General features: G+C 49.1%; 2 protein-coding genes across 6 annotated transcripts in view; both read left to right on the top strand.

The window, feature by feature from the left end:
* Window positions 1–7,509, top strand: part of MSANTD2 (Myb/SANT DNA binding domain containing 2) — a 33,297-nt gene extending 25,788 nt beyond the window's left edge. For 3 of the 4 annotated variants that reach the window (XM_046014936.1, XM_046014937.1, XM_046014939.1), the window contains exons 3-4: window positions 1,254–1,314; window positions 5,976–7,509. In XM_046014936.1, the coding sequence (XP_045870892.1) occupies window positions 1,254–1,314; window positions 5,976–6,828 (914 nt within the window). In that variant the 3' untranslated portion in view covers window positions 6,829–7,509. Of the gene's footprint in view, window positions 1–1,253; window positions 1,319–1,930; window positions 1,943–5,975 lie in introns of those variants that run through there. The other variant, XM_046014938.1, reaches the window with a different exon arrangement.
* Window positions 7,510–11,559: 4,050 nt separating this feature from the next.
* On the top strand, window positions 11,560–20,125 carry ESAM (endothelial cell adhesion molecule). Of its 2 annotated transcripts, none has more exons than XM_046014143.1 (7): window positions 11,560–11,773; window positions 15,214–15,401; window positions 16,439–16,640; window positions 16,828–16,983; window positions 18,543–18,665; window positions 18,944–19,070; window positions 19,317–20,125. In XM_046014143.1, the coding sequence occupies exons 1-7, from the start codon at window positions 11,704–11,706 to the stop codon at window positions 19,630–19,632; spliced, it is 1,182 nt and encodes a 393-aa protein (XP_045870099.1). In that variant the 5' UTR covers window positions 11,560–11,703; the 3' UTR covers window positions 19,633–20,125. The 2 variants fall into 2 exon arrangements, with proteins under 2 accessions (XP_045870099.1, XP_045870100.1); XM_046014144.1 differs by lacking the exon at window positions 11,560–11,773 and adding an exon at window positions 12,542–12,656.
* The last annotated feature ends 3 nt before the right edge of the window (window positions 20,126–20,128 follow it).

Raw genomic sequence — 20,128 nt, forward strand, 5'->3', positions numbered from 1 at the left:
TCTTGGTGCAACTTCTCTGGACGTGACTATCTTTTCCTTGCTTTATCCCCAATACTTTTCTGTTTATGAATTGGAAAAGGTCCCCAGCCAGTCTTTAGTCTGAGCAACAACAACAGAAAAAGAAGTCTCAGTTTACATTGAAAAGAGCTGATGTTGAATTTTATCAGTGATCATACTCCTTCAAAACTCATTAAGGATCCCATCCGAGCAGTAGCTGGAATGATTTAGATTAGCATTAAAAATGGAAAGCAAAACTCTTGGCCATCGATTTCAAACTGGGATGGCCTAATTCAAAAAGAGGTCTATGTAGTTGTTTTTGTTTGTTTTTGCAACAATTGCTCCAGTTTGGGGCTTTCATAATTTGGAAGTCCGAACCCAGTTTCTGGTGCAGGCAGTGTGCTTCAGTAACAAGTTATGTGATGAGTGTTCACTTCTAAGTAAATGTTCTGACTCCCCAGTGAGCTGCTCAGGCAGCCTCCAAGGAAGCATAAGTAGGATTGGCACTGTAAATGTGCTTCCTTAGCTCACAATAAAAGTCCACAGGCCCAGTGTTACAGAATTCCTGATGATAGAGAAGTGCTAATTTCAAAAGAAAAAGGATGAAATGCTAATATCTCTTACAAATGCTATTTTTTTAAATATCTCAAATATTGGAAGGGAAAAGGAGAGAAGAAAGAGGCTATAAAACTATAAGATTAACACAATGTGAGAAGCTTAAAGATTGGGAGACTAAAAAGGGCCGATGCCAAGTGATCGCTACCCTTTAATTTCTAAACGGTAATAAGGTCTAAATGGCTTTGGCATCCCATTACTCGGGTTTTGCCCTAGAGAGTTAAGTTCCTCCCAAACCTTTGGGAAAAAATAACATGCAGAGTATATTGATCATGATATCGGGGGAATAATTGCTCTGTAAAACCTACATAGAAAATCTGAGTAGGAGAGAATCATTTTTCATTCTCGTTCCTTTAAAAATCATGTTTGCCGTGAAATTAAGCTTTAAGCTCCTAGCTGGAAATCCACTGGTGACCTTGAAGAATTTTATACTTGTAGAGCTGGTTTCTGATCTTGCATATAAATGTATGCATCTCATTATATAAGAGTTATATTTATAAATCTGGCATTGGACAGTGTTTGACACTAGAATTACAGCCTTGCATTCAAAGTACGAAATGAACAGTAAACACAGTTGCTTCTCTACCTAAATGTATGCTACTTAGAAAAATATAATTTGTTTCAAAAACCTTGCTTTTCAGATGAAATACCTGTCACAAAGAGAACATTAAAAATAAAACAAGAGTCTTCTGAAGAGGCACAGTAAGTAGATGCTTCTTTCTACAAAGTCTATTAACCTAAATTTAGTGATCCTTGGGAAGACAGAAAAAAGTCACTGCTGTCATTAGACACGTATGGAAAATACAGCCATACCATTGATGGAGCAGTTGTATTCACAGTGTCTCATCTGTTTAGCTTATGTCTGCCAGTAGTTAATCTACATTGAGAATTTTGTATACGACATTAAGAAATAAATGTGTTAACACAAAAACAAGTGTGTTGATGGTGTTTGCCTGTACTCAAATGTGGCTATGTAGGGGTTTCGTTACGGTACAGGGATGACTCGAAGGGCCCTGAGTTAATCTGGGGTTGGCTGCGATGCCAGAAAGGCCAGAGGAACACTTGCATGCCTTATGATATTACACTGTGGGGATCAAGAAGCAAGCTCCTAGGTGGCCTTTTTATCCATTTGGAAAAGAAAGACATTGACAGACGAAAGATGGAATCCCGGGCTGGGATCCTTCTGCTGGCTACGTCACCTGAGTTCAGTTCTCTCTTCTGTAAGGAGACCACAGGACTCTGAGTTTCAGTGATGCTATGTTTGTAGTTCTTTTACTTATTTATTTTTAAAGATTTTATTTATTTATTTGGCAGAGAGAGAGAGACAGCAAGAAAGGGAACACAAGCAGGGGGAGTGGGAGAGGGAGAAGCAGGCTCCCTGCTGAGCAAGCAGCCCGATGTGGGGCTCGATCCCAGGACCCTGAGATCATGACTGAGCCGAAGGCAGCGGCTTAATCCACTGAGCCACCCAGGCGCCCGTCTGTGGCTCTTTTAATTAACTTTAAGGAAGTCCCTCACTAAGTCTATGAAATAAATATATTAAAAGATCAATTTAGGGGGAAAGTAGAGGAATGGCATTTTTTTTTTTCGCAATCTGGTCATCCGAAAGCCCTGATAGCACCCATTTTTTTCCTTCTGTACTTCACTGTGCGCATGCGAGCTTGATGTTTGAGGGGATGGTGGACAAAGGGGGAACAGGTGAGATGAAAGAGCTGTGATAAGCAACAAGCAATATAAAAAGGAACCTTGTTTTCCCTGAGCCAGCCACCACTACCACCACCCACTTTGCAAATGCTCCTGTCTTTTTCAGAGTATCTGTAGAACAAAACAGTTCCCAGTATCAGCTGCTCCCGTCTCTGGGAGAGGGTGAAAGTTTAGGGATCAAGAATTATTTCTCAAAATTATAACCACTCCCCATGCCTCAACAAAGAAATTTATGACGCAAGTCAGTAAGCTTGAGGCTGTTTCTTGTTGGGAAGTGGGGTCTGTTTTCCAATTGAGACATCAGAATGTCCCAAAGGAAGGGAAACTCTGATGATGAATATTTTAAAAAAATGCATTATTACTGGTCCATCCCTTCAGGCCCCAAGTCTCCAAAAAGGCCATTGTCTCTCCTTTACTAAAATGTCCCGTCTCTCCCTTTCAACTGCTTGGGACCTTGAGGAGATGCCCAGGTGACCTAACTGGAGATGAACTCAGACTTCACAGAATGGGTGTCCCTACCATCTGTACTTTTCCCGTGGTTGGAATTTCAGAAATCAGGAACTAAAATAGACCCTTCTCTGGAGCCATTTAAATAACTGGGTCTCATTTTTACTGTGCTCCGTAGTTTTGAAAACGTGATGAGTCTTAGGCCCAGGGATCTCCAGGCTGACACCAGATCAGCAGGTTTCATAGAAACGGACCACTTTGCTGCCTCTTCTCCAAGTTTTAGCTCACACAGTGAGAAGCTTTAAAGTGGCTCCTAATAGGCCATTTATTTTCCACTGCAAGTTTCCTCAGAACTATTCCTTATGGATGATTTAAGGCTAAGACAATGCTGAATAAAATAACTTCATCTGGGCATTGGATATGTTTTTCTCCCTCTAAGTATAAGTGGATGAGCCTAAGATAGCGGACATAGAGTGTAGTTAAAACGTACCAACCTTCGGGGCGCCTGGGTGGCTCAATTGGTTAAGCAACTACCTTCGGCTCAGGTCATGATCCTGGGTTCCTGGGCTTGAGCCCCATGTCAGGCTCCCTGATCCTTGGGGAGCCTACTTCTCCCTCTCCCTGTGCCTGCTGCTCCCCTTGCTTGGGCTTTTTCTCTCTTTCTCTCTCTGTGTCAAATAAATAAATAAATAATCTTTGAAAAAAAAAAAAAAACAACCGAGCTCTCTTAAAATAAATAAATATATATATATATACACACACCATCCTTCATCCAAAGTAGAGTCACCTAACCTGCTCATTTAGTTGACAGTTACTTGCCAAGTGCCTACTTCATGTCAGGCACTGGGGTGTTGATCAGTGAGCAGAATCGATGAAAATGTCTGCCCTCCACCATCCCAATTCCTTGGCCTGGTCCTTGAGATCATTGTAGCATTTCAAAAGAGGACAAGGAAGGATGGTGGCTGTATAAGAGAGCTTTTCTTTCAGCATTCATGTAGAAACACGGTCCTATATCTCTACCTCCTGAGCACCAAGCTGAATATGAATGATCACTGAGTGCCTTTGTGTACTCTGAGAAGGAACAGTTCTCTAGCAATGTAGTGATTTTATCGAGATGGCCACTCCAATACTTGAGAATTTCCGTGACTAACTAAAGAGTGGAAGATCAGTCTAGGGCAGTCTCTGGCTTCGAGAAGCAGCAGGTGACCAAATCTTAGCATTTTGTCATCTTGCAGAGAAAGCCAAAGAGAGTAAGAGGACAGACTGAGAATGAGTACGTGGGAGGTTCCCCAGTTTGTTCCCCAAACTCTTCCCCTAGAAGATACAAGGATTTAATAGGAAACTTTCAAGCATTGTCTCCTCCCAAGAAGCTGTACACCCTCTTCTCTTTGCCTGCGTTTGACCGTACATAAGGGTGGTCATTGAGTATTTTTGTAGCTTAAACCTATGACCGATGTAGGGGCGCCTGGGTGGCTCAGTGGGTTAAAGCCTCTGCCTTCGACTCAGGTCATGATCCCAGAGTCCTGGGATCGAGCCCCACATTGGGCTCTCTGCTCAGCAGGGAGCCTGCTTCCTCCTCCTCTGTCTCTGCCTCCCTCTCTACCTACTTGTGATCTTTGTCTGTCAAATAAATAAATAAAACCTTTAAAAAACAAAACAAAACAAACCTATGACCAATGTGGACTGTAATAGGTTGTTGCTAAGTTAACATTTAACAAACTTCCATCTTTCAATGTCAAAGTCTTTGCCATACCTGAGAAACAAACTTGTAATTACATATGCTCATATATAGTGCATGAATTGTCGTAAAGTATCAGTTACAGTTTTAGGAGTTAAGCAGCATTTGAAACAAAAACTTCCCAGCACGTTCAGCCTTACTCTGTTAACTCTCCAAATCCAAATTGAAATAATTTCTATACTTTTGCTCCCCTTTAGAAAATGTTTTCTAAAATAGTCCCCATTCATTCATTTTTCCCTTCAAGCTTGATGTAGACTTTTTCCATCTGAATTCTCAGATCTTAATTCTGTGCTTAACTGACAATTCTTCAACATTTGGGAGTAGTATGAGTTTCAGACAACTGGAAGAAAATATCATTTTGTTTCTGCATCAGGCCATTAGACATAATTGGTTGTGCATTTCCTACAGCAACCACGTATGGGCCAAAATTACTGAACTCTAAGAACTTCCAGGTTAGAAATTAAGCTCTTCATTATTTTAAGTGGTGCAGGATGCCATTTTGAATAGAGCACCCTTCACCTGCCTTTGGTACTTAGATTGGAAAGCCATTCTGTGCATTATAATAGCCACTTTATAAACCAGCCAGAGAAAGACAGATACCATATGATTTCACTCATTTGTGGAATTTAAGAATCAAAACAAGCAAAGGGAAAAGAGAGAGACAAAGCAAGAAACAGACTCTTTAACTATAGAGAACAAACTGATGATTCCCAGAGGGGGAAATGGGAGCCAGGGATGACGGAGTGCACCTGTCGTGAGGAGCACTAGGTATTGTGTGGAGGTGTTGAGTCCCAGGATTGTACGTCTGAAACCAATATAACACTGTGTGTTCCCTATACTGGAATTAATTAATAAATTTTAAAATTTTAAATTCTTGATTTGGGTTTCTGAAACCCCAGAGGCTTACATATCAATAGTTACTAAGTTTAATATAGCCAGACTATAGAAGTAATGGAAAGCACTTTATCATTAATTGCTAGAAGTTTCCTAGGAAAGCGTGTTTCTCAGATTTTAATACTATGTTCATCTTGGCCTGCACTGTCCAGTATGGTAGCCACTAGTCACATGTGGCTATTTATTTATTTATTTTTAAGATTTTATTTATTTATTTGACAGAGAAAGAGACCGCCATAGAGGGAGCACCAGAAGGGGGAGTGGGCAGGGAGAGAAGCAGGTTTCCTGCTGAGCAGGGAGCCCAATACGGGGCTCGATCCCAGAACTCTGGGATCATGACCTGAGCCGAAGGCAGATGCTTAATGCCTGAGCCACCCAGGCACCCCAACGTGGCTATTTAAACATAATTTCAAATTATGACTAAAAATTTCGTATGTCACTCATACTGATCACATCTTAGGTACTAATGGCCACCATACTGGGCAGCACAGATTAGAACATTGGCATCATTGCAGAAAGTGCTGGTGCACCGTGCTGAGCTAGACACCTGAAGAATTTGACTTTGTATTTCCCTTTCTAGGAAGAGAGACATCATGCAAAATATCGTACAGATTTTGGAATCAGTACAATTGAAATGGGAACTGTTTCAGAGCTGGACGGACTTTTCAAGGCTTCATCTTTCTAACAAACTGGCCATTTTTGGAATTGGTTATAACACTCGTTGGAAAGAGGATATTCGTTACCATTATGCTGAGATCAGCTCCCAGGTGCCCCTTGGCAAGCGACTGCGGGAATACTTCAACTCGGAGAAGCCGGAGGGACGGATCATTATGACCCGTGTGCAGAAAATGAACTGGAAAAATGTTTACTACAAGTTTTTAGAGATCACCATTAGTGAAGCCCGGTGCCTGGAGCTACACATGGAAATTGACTGGATACCCATTGCCCACTCCAAACCAACTGGGGGGAACGTGGTTCAGTATTTATTACCGGGAGGCATTCCCAAAAGTCCAGGCCTTTATGCCATTGGCTACGAAGAATGTATGGAGAGGCCCCCCTCGCCACACCTGGAGCGACATTCTCTGGACCCAGGAAAGGAGGGCCGGGTTGACTTGGAGACCCTCTCGGCACAAGCCTCATTACAGGTGGAAATCGAACCCACCCGAATAATCTATTGCTACCTCGGGATTGCTGAGGTCAGGACTCTCCAGCAATGCTTATTTTTACATTTCCAAGCAAATACCAAAACCTTCAGCAAAGATTGGGTTGGTATTAATGGGTTTTTGTCCCAGAACTGTATTGTGGATCCTGGAGTCTCCCCCAAATCTATCTATATCAAATTCGTAGAAGTAGAGAGGGATTTTCTTTCCGCCGGCTCTTTAGTTGAGTGCCTGGAAAAAGCCATTGGATACCCCTTAAAATTTAACAACTGAACATCATCCTTCATAAGGATTTGGGCTCTTACCTCCCTTCTCTACTCACTGCATTCCCGAGACTGCCCCCTTATCCAGATGCTGCCATCAGACTCCTCACGGAAACTCTTTCCACAGTCAGGCCAGTACAACTTCAACCGAATTATACCAGACTTTGGGCAGAAAAAACAGACCTCACCTGAAAATGCTCATTTTGAGCAAACAAGATACACAGTGAACTTGCATGGTGGGTCAGCTGTTCTTTTTTTAAAAACAAAAAGACAATTTTTAAATGGATTTTAGAGCCCTAATATAAACAAATGTAGGTACATTCCATATTGGACAAAACTTATACTTTGAGTTTCATATGAAATTGAAAAATTGTATTTTTTTCACAATGTTTCATTTTTACACATCTCTATGTCTCTATATAAGTATTATTTACAACCCTGAATAAATAAGCAATAGATAATGGCAAGTTAAATCGCGAGTCACAGTAAATAAGACTGTTTTTCAATATTACCCTTAGCTACTATTGTATATAATTTAGAGTTTCATTTTTTTCACCAGCCAAGTGTTTTGCTATTCCCAATCAGTGTTGCCTGCAAAGACCTTTGTTTCTGTGATGTACCAACTTTATGGTTGTGTTGCCATTTAAACTTTTTAAAAAAAAATTATTAAAGTAATTCTTGGCCTCTTGGAGCACTGTTTGAGCTTTTTTTGTAGCAGGGCATAGGCACACCGGTGGTATGACCTATGCAGACTTCGCTGCTCACAACGTACAGAACAAAGGGAGTAGGATATCTTCACTGTCTGCACCCCGCTGACCAATGTCATTATTTGTCATAGCACCAAATCACTGGATGTTGCATTTTGTATTTCTTTTTGAAAAATGGGATATTCCTTCTGACCCTACGTACGTGAATTTGCAAGAGATTCTCCTTCTTCATGTTAATGCTCACTCGGCAGGGGCCACTCTCTCAAAGAGTGTAAGTGGGGAATTACTGTCATCATGCTCTTTATAAAACAGAAAATATAACAGAAACATCCAAAAACTTTTTTTTTAAGTGATCCACAATAAAGCTTCCTATCTGTCCCTTAGGAAGGCAGCTATTCCATTTAGACTTTTCAGGGATTTCTTGGCATCAACTAATGAACACTCCACTTAGAGGTTAGCGCTTTTGGCTAACAACTAGTTTACTGGAAGGGCAGGCAAAGATCACTTTGGTCTCATGGCTGGGACTTGTTAGCTTGATGGTGTATCTTCAATGAGTCCCCCAACACGTCTCAGGTGCTCTCCTTTAGATGGACTGCAAATCCAGGTAAGAGCTATAATTTCCCCCACTTTTTTTATACTATTGAAGATAAAATTGCATATTGATTTAAAAAAAAAAAGTAGTCTTCTTCCTACAATCTGAATGGCCTCAAATCAGTGATTTTCTCATCTTGATACCTCTTGGTTGATTGATGCTTATTTTTCGATGGCTAGAGAGCTCATAATCAATGGGATGACTTTTATTCATGTCTTATTTAATGTATTTTAGTCTAAGTTTAAGGAGTTGGCTGTTTTCTGATATGAGCTGCTAAAAATGGATGCTAGTCGGGGCCCCTGGCTGGATCAGTTGGTAGAGCATATGACTCTCGATCTCAGGGTTGTGAGTTCATGCTCCACGCTGGGTGTAGAGCTTACTCAATCAAACAAACAAAATAAGTGGATGCTAGTTCAGGGAGGGTGTAAATATTCTTGGAATTTAAGTGTAGCACCTCTTCTCTCTGGGCACAGTTGACAGGTATGGGCCTTAGGAAATTCTCATGACTTTGCTCCTCTTTCGAACTTGGAATTACAGACCTAAAGGCGGAGGCTCCATTGACCATCTTTTAGCAGTCATTTCCTAACATTCAGTGCTATGTGCTGCAGGAAAAAGCATTACCAGGAGTAGCATATAGCACCCCCAAACTTTGCCGCCAACCAATCCCAAAACCAACATGCTTCATGCATTTTTTTTCTATCCCGCTTTCTGTTGCTGTTGAGTTACTTAAGCTGGGGGACAATTTATTGAGGGTATTTCAGATCTACCCAACATTACTGAGAAGGGGGCCTTACTAGAGCACCGTGGGCAGCATGGAGAAGAGGACCAAGGCTGGCTAGATCCAAGAACCTGTGTGTTTTTACCACTCAGCTTGGGATGAGTGAGCGATGGGGGCAAGAGACAAAATAGCACTGGGAAATGGACGCTTGGAAAGGAAAGAAAGCAGCTTGCTGATAACTGAATATCCAGTTTCTCTGGCCAGAACAATCTTGAAGAGAGGGTAGCAGGGTATCATGTAACTCATTTGAGCATTATTAAAGATAAAACATGGACCTTAATGAAGCCTTAGAACGGAGTCAAGGGGGATGGAGACACTATGTTCATGCTTTGAGAAATGAGATGAAGTACGATTGGAAGAAACACTAGTGACCTGCATGTCTCCTAACATAGGAAACCATGAACTTAGCTCTCTCATTCAACCCGTTTATGGAAGCAGTCTCCAGGCCACTCACAGGTTATCTGCGAACATTCTCATTTTACACAAGAGTAGACAGCAGTGTTCATCCTAAAAGGCATCCTGGCAAAAACTCAGAAAGGAACGGAGACGCTCTGCTAATTTCTGTCACTGACTGACCCGGGGTCAGTGGAAAGAAGTGGTTGGAATAGGAGTTAGAATGGGAGAACTTTTGGTTGGGGCGAGGGCAGTGAAAGAGTCCTAATGGGATGGCCCCTGTGTTACATGGAGAAGATATTATTTGGGATCTACATTCCAAAGAAGTTAGCTACAGAGAGTGAGAAAATGTGTGTGTGTGTGCGCGCGCACGCACGTGTACAGAGAGTGAATATATAGCACTTGGTAGGAGTGAGCACAGCCCGTGTAATTAGATGCTTCGGCTTTCCTGGGATACAACCAAGAGACTTTGTACTACCTTTCTTGGAAGGAGTTACCAATTTGGGGTAACTTAACCCTAGTCTGGAAATGAAGGAGGGATGTTTACAGGAGGTGGTTTGCAGCATAAACTAAAGGAAAATTTGAGTGTGACAGAATAGAAAAACTAAACCAACAGCACTAAACCAAGTACACACACACACACACCCTCTCTCTCTCCTTGACAATCTAAGTTTGCAGGTCCTTGCATAAGGGTATGAGATTAGCAGTTATCTGTTTCTGTTGCCTTTGCTGCCTCTCAGCTGCCCAGTATTGGATTCCAGGGTTGCATGAGCGGTCTAGTGTTTGCATAGGCATTTCTCAATGCCACTGCATGGCAGGTATTTGAAGAGCAGTCAGGCAAGTCACACTAGGCAGAGGCATCCGAAGGGGTGTGTGTAGAAAAAGACGTTCCACGCAGGCACCCAGCCCACACTCGGTGTTAAAACAGAGCAGGACTGTGTGGAATAAATGGAATCGGAGGCCTGTCTGCCTTTCTTCCCAGTCGCTGCCTTTTTTCCCAGTCAACTGCCACCCAGAGCAGGCAGCGCCAAGAATTTGTTGTTATGCTTTCTGCCTCCGGTGACCTTTGCTCGGTGGTTAAGCTGTGCCCCAGTGCTTGAAGCATCTGTATTTGGGCCGTTGGACTGAGAAGCAGGAACAGGTGCGAGCCCGGCTGTGGGGGAGCTGCGGCCGCCAGAGGGCGCAGAGGTGCCTTTGGACCAACTGGAAGTGGTGAGGGGGTGGGGAGGGGGACGGTTAAATTAAATTCACAGCGAACGAGAGCTGGTCCCGGGAATTAAAGGATCAGAGCCGGCCTGACGAAGGATGGGGTGGGGGGAGGGAGGCAGCGAAGATGGGGGAATAAAGAAACGGGGGGGCTTTGTCGGGTCTTCCTTCCCACAGCCGCCCCCACCTCCCCAGTCAGCATAAGGCCCATAAGCCATTCTTTTCGCTGGGAGCCGGGCTCCTGTTGCCTCAGTTTCCTGCTTAGCTCCTGGGGCTTCCTTGAGCCGGTCCCCTCCCTGTTCGGGAGCTGAGGCATAGGACCCAGTGACCTGGGGCCTGGGTTTTAGGGAGTTTCCGAGGACGTGCTGAGAGCCCTTCTCCGCCGCCCGCAGGTGCAGACGGTCCCCGCACGCCCCCGCCGGCGCGGCTCTGGGCCTTCCCCGGAGCAGACAGTGGGGGCCCCTGCGGGGCTGGGCGGAGGCGGGCCGGGCCGCATCTCTTCCCCGTCCGGTTCCGGAGAACCGGGCCCCCTCCCGCCGCTCCGCCCCACAGCCCGCGGAAGCCTAGGGGCTCCGGGACAACGCAGCCCCCCTTTTCCTCCATCAGGAAGGCCGCCCCGCTTAGGCGGAGGGCGCGGTACCCAAGCTCGGAGCGGAGGCCAGAGTCTCGGCCGGCTCAGGTGTCAGGGGTGCGGGCGGCTCCTGGACGTCGGAGAGTCCCCCAAACGACACTCAGTTCTCCGTCTTCCCCCGACCCCGGCGGCGGAGGGGGAAGGGTTTGGCCCCAGTGTGGGAGTTCAGGTCCCTTCCCTTTTCCCCTGGCACCCCGGCCGGCTGTGGGGGCACCGAGACTTACCCCACCCCACCCTGCGTCCTGCCAGGGTGGAGGCCGCGAGATCCGGCCGTCGGAGCGCGGGAGCCGCCCCGCCCCCCCCCCCCCCCCCCCCCCCGCTCAACGGTGGCGGGTCACCCGCACGCCCCGCCCGGGAAGACCGCGACCTCTCCGCCCCCCTCGAACGCCCCGCCCCCCCCGTCCCCGTCGGTCCCCACCCCGCCGGCGGGACACACGCGCACAGATTCTGGCTAGAGCCGCCCTCGGTGTCAGTGGCCCGGCTCCTGCGTCCGCCCCAGCTGCCTACCCGCCTCAGCACCTGTCGCTCGGTGTGTCCCGGAGCCGGCGCCCCTTACTCCGTCGGGGCCAGGGAGTGCCATGGTTTCCCTGCCCAGGCCTCCTGCGACCAGCTTGCTGCGGTTTTTGGTCCTGGGGCTGAGTACCCTCGGTGAGTGAAACGTGCCCCGGGAGGGAACTTGAGACGGGTAATGGGATGACTCCGACCCCGAGGGAGGTGGTCTTGGGCACTGATGAAGGAACTGGGTGGATGGGGCCACCCCCCTCTGACTCTTGCCCTCCTGCCCCCACTTTCCCTCCCCGCTCTACCCTCCCAGGGCATCCCTGGCTGGGATTGACTTCTATCTTTGCTCTGTCGGGACAGCTACTGCCTGGTTGGAGAGAGGGTCAGGGCATCTGTGTGCGTAGACCACTCTGTGAGTTGTGCGAACCATTCCTCACCAGCACTCCCCACCTCCACCCAGCAGGGCCAGATGAGCTGAGCGGCTAGATGAGACACAGGCTAAAGAGCTTAAGGACTTAACTCCAGCCCCCTCATGTCCCCCACCCCACACAGGAGCTGATATGTAAGAACCCCAGGAATCCCCTGGATCCCAGCCTTGGCAAATGCACTTCACATCAATTCCCCAGCCCAGATCCTCCCTCTACCCCCCTCCAGCTTCCTGCCCTGGGAATAAAGGGAGGTGCCCCAAAAGTTTGACCGTGAGGTCACTTGGGACACAGGAAATGGGGGAGGGGTTTGAATGCCTAAAGGAGCAGAATTGTGACCCCCCCCCATGAGGTCCACCACCCCCATTGGTTCCCAGAGCCAAACGGACAAAGGAAATAGAAGTTTCCTCAAAGAGTCAGAGAAGGGTGCTTCCTTGGAGCAAGTGCTCAAGGAGTGTTGAAGGCTTCCAGGAGCTCTCAGGAGCTGGGGATTGTCCATTGTGATATCTGGAGAGTAAAGGCCCAGCAAGAACTAAACCCATTATAAGCATCTTCCTCTGGGGCTGTCTTGCCATCTCTTTCAAGGATCTCCAGAAGGGTGAAGGGTGAGTTTGTCAAGGTCAAATTTAACTTATTTCACTCAGGTTGGAAATCACAGATACAGAGAGACAGAGTGAAATTCATCCACAGTGATGGGGACAGAGACTGGGACCAACTAACTCTTGCCCATGCCCCCTTTAGCCTGATTTGTGTTGCAAGGGTGTTGGGACATAAAGTGATCAGGGTCCCTAGACAAAGAGGACTCTGAGCAGCCCACCTGACACACCAAAGCCTGGACAGATTTCTGTCCCTGTAGGCTTGGTGGGCCTGCTCAGGATCCCTTCACTTCTAGGCGGTCTTCTCCCAACGGCAACCTCAGCACCCCTTTCCCTTCTGCAGTCTATCCCCAACTCCGCCATCTCTCTGCTGGGGCTTTTGTCAAGCAAGGGAGAAAAGTCCCGGTTCCTTGCTTGGGCAGCGTCTGCACCTCTCCTGCAACGTCTCCTTTTCCTATCCTAACTCTGGCCTTCGGTTTTCACAAGGACAGCCCAGGCTCAACCTCCCTACCAGGCGGCCCAGGGGGTTGCTGACCTCCACCAGCCACTCAAGAGTTAACTGGCACTGGGGCCCAGGGTGCTGGGGACAGGCACCAGCTCTGCTGGACTCCGCTCCTCCGTGGCTCTGCGCTGCTGCCCCTGGGGCGTGAGAAGCCCGCGGGGGGAGTTTCTCAGAGAAAAGGAGACTAAAAATAGTAGCCTGGGGAGCAGGCCTATTTTTCCTGCTCCTTTGGGTCTTGCCGGCTCCATCACTCTGGTCTCGGAGTGGGCCAGAAGGGTCCCTTTCTTGGGCTGTTCCTGTGTCCTTCACTCGGATCCAACCACTCGGTTGTCCTCTGCCTGTGGTATCACCGACCCTGCCAGCGAAAAGGAGCTTCTGCCCCCGCAGACACCCAGGCTTGAGAGTGTCCCAGTTTCAGCTCTTAGTTTCCCACTGGGGCGGAGGACAGGAAGCATTTGCCCAGACCCCAGCGTGTCCATCACTAGCTCTTTTACCGCCGCCACCTTTCGCAGTGAAAAAGGTCAATGCAGGACCTGGGGAAGGTCACCGGGGGCACCTGCGGCGAAGGAAGCTCGCGCGTCTCCCGGGCCCCAGGCAGGTTTCCCGACGGGAACTGTTTGCGGCCTCTTGGGAGTGCGCGGCAGAAAGGCCGGGGGAGATCCGGCACCGCCCGCAGGCCTCCTGCCGTCCCGGCCTCCCGAGACCCGCGTGCGGGCCAGGTCCGCCCCGGTCCCCAGGGGGAGTCGGGCTCCTTGAGGCAGATTTTGTTTTCTCCTGTAGAGCCTCCGGTCCAGCGGCGCCCCGGTCATTGTCTTCTGGCTTATCACCGGGCACAAGTTTCCTGCCCGGCCCGCAGGGACCTGCCAGGAAATGGATAGGGGGGTGCCGCGAAGGCCAAGGAATAGGGGTGGGGGTTCTGGAAAGACACGCAGGCGGAAAGCCGTGGGGGTGGCTCGCATCCTGGCCGGATCCGCGCTGGGGCCCTTAGGGGCCTGCAGCCCGGCTCCAGGAGGGCGGAAAGCCCGGCCTGCGTGCGGCGTCTGTCCGCGCCTTGGCCGCCTGGTCATCACGCGGAGATGGCGTCTCAGACTCAGAGTGCGGAGGCCAGGGGCTACGGTGGCTGGCCTCCCGGGGCCTGGCCGGTCCAAGCCCAAGGTTATTCCTCCCAAGGACTTAGGATTCCGCTGCTGGGTTGCCTCTCTGAAGGGCAAAAAGTGAATGTTTCTGGACGTCATCAGCAAGCACTGGTTCCACTGTCCTCTCCTTGAAACCGACACCCCAGTCCACCTCCTGAACGCCAAACTCACGCGGATTTGTACTTGATTGTCAGGGGGCCTTCGTTCGTGTTCCAGTTCTGCCCGTGATTTCCTGCGACCTCATAGGACCCTCCCAGATCGCCTGGAGCCCCCAAAGGGCCTCCACTCTCCGCTTTCCCAGAGCTGGCCCTGGGTCGGGACGGAGCGGGAGGCGGGGGAGCGCGGCCGTCAGTCGGTCAGCTGGAGCCCCCGGCGGCTCCGGTCTCTCGCTCAGAGCTGGTAGTTCAGAAGGAGCCGCGGGTTAATCGCTAATCCGGCGGCCTCCGAACCCCCTCCGCCCGTCGGGTTGAGAAGCAGGAGCGGGGAACGCTGGCGATCCTGACCAGCGTCGCTAAGCCCTCTTGGCCCCCTCCGGGGAAACTGGGGGAGCAAGTGGGCTACGTAGAGTGCAGATTAAAAGTATTCAACACGCCCTTACTCTTAGAGATCTTCCTCTCCCCTCGCCCTGGAAATCAGCCCCCTCTTCTTGGTGCTCTGAAATCTGCTCGTCTGGATACAAATAAATGCACAGAAATGGGTCCCTACCCCTGTTAGGAACCCACGGGCAGGCCGAGATTACGGAGAATACGTTCTGATGAAAGCAGGACACTAGGTCAGCAGTCCCTTGGGCAATGCTCGAGACCTACAGAGGTGGGACCCTGCCGGGGTCGTCCTCACCTCCCGCCTCCCGCTGGGCTGGGCAAGATCCGCAAGCGGAGGAGCCCGGAGCCTGTCCTCCGAGCTCATGCCTCCTTGCTCTTGTCCTCAGCGTCCCCCTCACAGGCCCAGGTGGAGCTCCACGTGCCCTCTGGCCTCACCAGGTTGAAGGCAGTGGAAGGATCAGAAGTGGTGCTCCCAGCGTGGTACACCGTGCAAGGACAGGTACCTTCGTCCCAGCGGTGGGAGTTGCTCACGGTGATGTGGTTCTTGGAGCAAGAAGGGAAGGATCTGAACCAGGTGAGGGAGGGCAGCATCTCAGCCGGAGGCTACACGCTGTGGCTGAGCGTGGGGAAGAGGTGGCGGGAGTGGGAGGGTTGGCTGGGGGTGGGGAATGGGGAAGGAATATTCAGGAAAAAGTAAGGTCCTCCTCACCAGCTCAATTTTTGTTTTGACCTTGGAGGCCCCCAAAGAATTTTCTTTTCCCCAACTTACCCTAGAAATCCAGGACACAAAACAAAGGAAAGTGGAAAAGCATTTTGCTTTGCTTTGGGGGAGGGGCAGCGAGGATTGGCCTTTGAGGGCCAGGGAAGGGTTAAGGCCAAGTTTCTCACAACTTGAAAAAGCTGAGCATCTTCCTGTTTTCACCTTCTTTGTGCTTTTGGGCGCTGTCACAGGCCACTTCTCTTCCGAATCCATCCCACTGCCCCTTTACACAGGGGCAGTCTCCTTTCCCAACCTCACATCTACCCTCCTTCCTGATATCAGACTTCTCAGAGGCTATTTACCCGGAAGCCGATGAAACTTCATTTTCAGAGCCCCTTATTTGCTTGGGCTCCTCCCAAGGCTCTGGAAAGTATTTTCTAGAGGTCATTTGATAAATAGGAGTACATATGAGAGAAACCTAAATTGCAGGGGTACATCCAGAGTTTCACAGAGTCTGAATTTATACATGGGGAAGGGGGGACATCTTCAAGAAAAAGATTATAAAAAGATTTAAAAAAAAATCTTTGACCTACCTCCAGTAATCTAAGTTTCTTTCATAAATACCTTCTGTTTACATTATCCCTCACGCCTCATACCACCTTTCTAAACACCCCAAGAGGGAGATGAAGAGACAAAGCATATGGGATCAAGAACTGTCCTGGGGAAGAGGACCCAGGGGCAGGGAGAGAGAGGGGAGGGAGACGGCGGAATGGGGAGCTGGGACAGGTCAGAGGGGGTGACTGCAGGAGAGAACCATTTGAAGACTGCCAGTTTGGGGGAGGGGGAATTAGCTGAATCTATGGGCACTGGGCACACATGGAATAACGGGGAAGCATTGTGTCCCACACCAGGTGCTGGCATACATCAGTGGGGCCACGTCAAGCAAAAGTGGGGTATCCCTGGTCTACTCCATGCCTTCCCAGAATGTGTCACTGCGGCTGCAGGACCTCCAGGAGAAAGACTCTGGGTGCTACCGCTGCTCTGTGAACGTGCAAGACCACCAAGGCATCAAAAGGAGCCACAGCAGCAAAACTTTAGAACTCAGTGTGCTGGGTGAGTGAGAAGCACACACGGCAACACCTTCCCCAGCCCCACAGGAGCCCAGGCAGGTCTGTCTCCCAAAGGGCTGAGTGTAAACATTAGAGGAGGGCAGACAGAGTGGCAGAAGGTTGGGGGGGGGGTTGGGGGGGGATCTGTTTGTCCCCTGGGGTTGAGCTTTTAACCTGTCTCCCTGCTTCAGTTCCTCCAGCTCCTCCATCCTGTGGTCTCCTGGGCGTGCCCCGTGTGGGGACCAATGTGACCCTGAGCTGCCAGTCCCCGAGGAGTAAGCCAGCTGCCCAGTACCAGTGGGAGCGGGCACCCCCATCCGCCCAGGTTTTCTTTGCACCAGTTTTAGGTGAGGGAACTTGAGACTGTGGCTGGGGGAGGGAAAGATAAGAGGCACCAGAGGGACTGGTGTGAAAGGGGAGGTCATGCTGCAAAATTCTGGGGTGAAGGAGGGAGTGGGGAGAAGGGATGGAAAAAGAGGGCCCAGCAGGTGCAAGCTCTGTGTTGGGGGCTTTCACGTGCTGTGTACTTATGTTACTGAAGAGGCTCTTGAGCTAGATAATCTGCATTCAAATTCCAGCTCTGTCGTGTACTAGCTGTACTTGGCTCTGTGCTTCCATTTGTAAAACGGGATGTCATAGCCCTGATTTGAACCCACTAATTATAAAAAATGTTTTGGGACAACTGGGACATTTTCAATATGGATAATTAGATAATTATTATTAGGTATTAGATAATTCTGTTAGAGGATTATTAACTTAGCAGATGTGGCCGTGGTATTATAGTTATGTAGTCGATGCCCTTATTTTTTGGAGACTCATGGTGAGCATTTATTTTTAAGTGTCTCACAAAAAGAGGAAAATGAAGTATAGCAAAATGTTAGCAAACTACATGAGTATGTGGATTTTCATTTTGTCCCTCTTTCTACCTTTCATTTGACCATTTTTTAAAAAAGATTTTATTTATTTATTTGACAGACAGAAATCACAGGTAGACAGAGGGGCAGGCAGAGAGAGAGGGAGAAGCAGACTCCCTGCTAAGCAGGGAGCCCCATGCGGGACTAGATCCCAGGCCCTTGGGATCATGGCCTGAGCCAAAGGCAGCTGCTTGACCGACTGAGCCACCCAGGCGCCACAAAAATCATCTGTATTTTTTTTTTAAGATTTTATTTATTTATTTGACAGAGAGAGATCACAAGTAGGCAGAGAGGCAGGCAGAGAGAGAGAGAGGGAGGGAAGCAGGCTCCCTGCTGAGTAGAGAGCCCGATGCGGGACTTGATCCCAGGACCCCGAGATCATGACCTGAGCCGAAGGCAGCGGCCTAACCCACTGAGCCACCCAGGCGCCCCCCATCTGTATTTTTTAAATAGTGCTCAAGCTCATAGGTTTGTTGTGAAATTTTCGCAAGTTAGTTCAGGTAAGGAACTTAGTCTCTGGCATAGAGTAAGCGGCCAATAAACTTTAACTATAATAATGATTATTTCATATAATCCTTTCAACGCCATCAAGAAGGTCATATTACCCCTTTTACAGATCAAAAAGTTGGGGCCCAGGGATAGCAAGTAACCTGTTTAAAGTCACATGTCCTATTCTGGACGTCAGGTTTTCTGATTCCTAGCCTACTGTGTTCTTTCTCACCAAACCAACAATCGGAAATAAAAGCAAACATGGTGCTTGGGTTTTTTTGGGGAACCAGTTCCTCTTGGAATCTTTTTAGATCTCAATCAGGGACACTGACCTGTGGAAATGGGGAGGGTCATCGAGTTAGCATCATGGTGGCTGTCACAACTTTTACCACTGTGAGGGAACAGACAGATGAGTCTCCTAGAGAGTCAAAGTTCCAGAAGGGACAGAATTTTTTTCAGTGGGGAAAAGGGTCCCTGGACTGATGTCCCAATTGTGTCCGCAGATGCCATCCATGGATCCTTAAGCCTCACAAACCTTTCCAGTCCCATGTCTGGAGTCTATATCTGCAGGGCCCACAACGAGGTGGGCAGTGCCCAGTGCAATGTGACCTTGGAAGTGAGCACAGGTCAGTCAGGGGTAAGTGTGGTAAAGGAGAAGTTTGGACACTGGTTGGGGGGGGGGGATGTTGCAAGAGGAGACAAGGCCTGCTGCTGCGGCCTCTCACTGCTAACAGGACAAAGAGCTTGTTCCAGTCAATGTTCCTACAAATGTCTGGTCACTGCATTTTCTGCTTGACAGGAAGAAGAAAAAAATGTTGATGGTGGCAGTGGGGTAGAGGGATTGGAGATGGTGGGAATCAGTGTCTCCCCTGGATGTCTGCCCCTGACACCAAGGCTTTTCCAGGGCCAGGGCCAACGGTCGTTGCTGGAGCTGTTGTGGGCACTCTGGTTGGACTAGGGCTGCTGGCTGGGCTGGTCCTCTTGTACCAACGCCGAAGCAAGGCCCTAGAGGAGCCGGCCAATGATATCAAGTAAGTGTGTCTGGTCTCTGCCCCAGTGGGGTTCTTCTAGCTTCCCTTGGCTGGGAGTCCAGGCTGCCGTCATCTCAGGGAAAGGTGGGCAGTGACTGAAACATCATTCCACCGGGGGGGGGGGGGGGGATTTTAAAGGAGGGGAGAGTGATACGGTGTCTGAGCAGGGAATAAGACAAAGGGCGCAGAAATCCTCCCTTCTTCCCTCTCCAGCTTCTGACCTCTTATCACTTCTTTGATCACTAGGGAGGACGCCACTGCTCCCCGGACCCTGCCTTGGCCCAAGGGCTCAGACACAATCTCCAAGAACGGGACCCTTTCTTCTGTCACCTCAGCACGAGCCCTCCGGCACCCCCAAGGTCCTCCCAGGCCTGGTGCACTGACCCCCACGCTCAGCCTCTCCAGTCAGGTCCTGCCTTCACCCAGGTTGCACAGGACAGATGGGGCCCGACCTCAGCCAATATCCCCCAGCCCTGGTGGAGTGTCTTCCTCCACTCTGAACCGCATGGGTGCTGTCCCTGTGATGGTGCCCGCCCAGAGTCAGGCCGGCTCTCTGGTGTGAGGGTCCAGCCACTTATTAAGCAAGCCATCTGGTTTCTCTCCTTCCTATAAGGGCCAACCCTAGCTCAGAGGCCTGAGTCTTGGGGAACCACCTTCCAGACCTCCAGTCCTCCACCCACATCTTTCTCTTCTATGGGAAAACTGAGTCTCAGTTAAGATCCAAACATTCAGGAGGCAGAAGAAGAGGAAGTGGACCTCAGATTAGGAAGAGCGCGCACCCCCTTCCCCAGTCCTCCCTATGACTGCAGGGAGTGCTGGTCTGGGTGAGGACTGCTGGTCAGTGAGTCCTCCAGGCCCCTTGATCTGTACTTCCTTATCTAACAGCACCGTCACTCCCACTTCAGCTCCCTGCATTCATATGACCTGTCCTGCTGTCTTGGTTGGGTTTTGTTGGGACCAGGGATAGGGAAGGTATTTTTTAAACTAACTTGAAATGTGTGTTTTTGTTTTTATTTTGCAAATTTCAATAAAGATGCATTGTGTTTGTATGGAAAGTA

The sequence above is a fragment of the Meles meles genome, chromosome 8, assembly GCF_922984935.1.
Source record: "Meles meles chromosome 8, mMelMel3.1 paternal haplotype, whole genome shotgun sequence".
In the NCBI taxonomy this organism is placed as follows: domain Eukaryota; kingdom Metazoa; phylum Chordata; class Mammalia; order Carnivora; family Mustelidae; genus Meles; species Meles meles.

Coding starts and splice junctions, on each gene's coding strand:
- ESAM (XM_046014143.1), top strand. CDS start 11,704: ATGGTTTCCCTGCCCAGGCCTCCTGCGACCAGCTTGCTGCGGTTTTTG. Junction 11,774..15,213: donor CCTGGGGCTGAGTACCCTCG/GTGAGTGAAACG, acceptor TCTTGTCCTCAG/CGTCCCCCTCACAGGCCCAG. Junction 16,984..18,542: donor TTTCTTTGCACCAGTTTTAG/GTGAGGGAACTT, acceptor TTGTGTCCGCAG/ATGCCATCCATGGATCCTTA.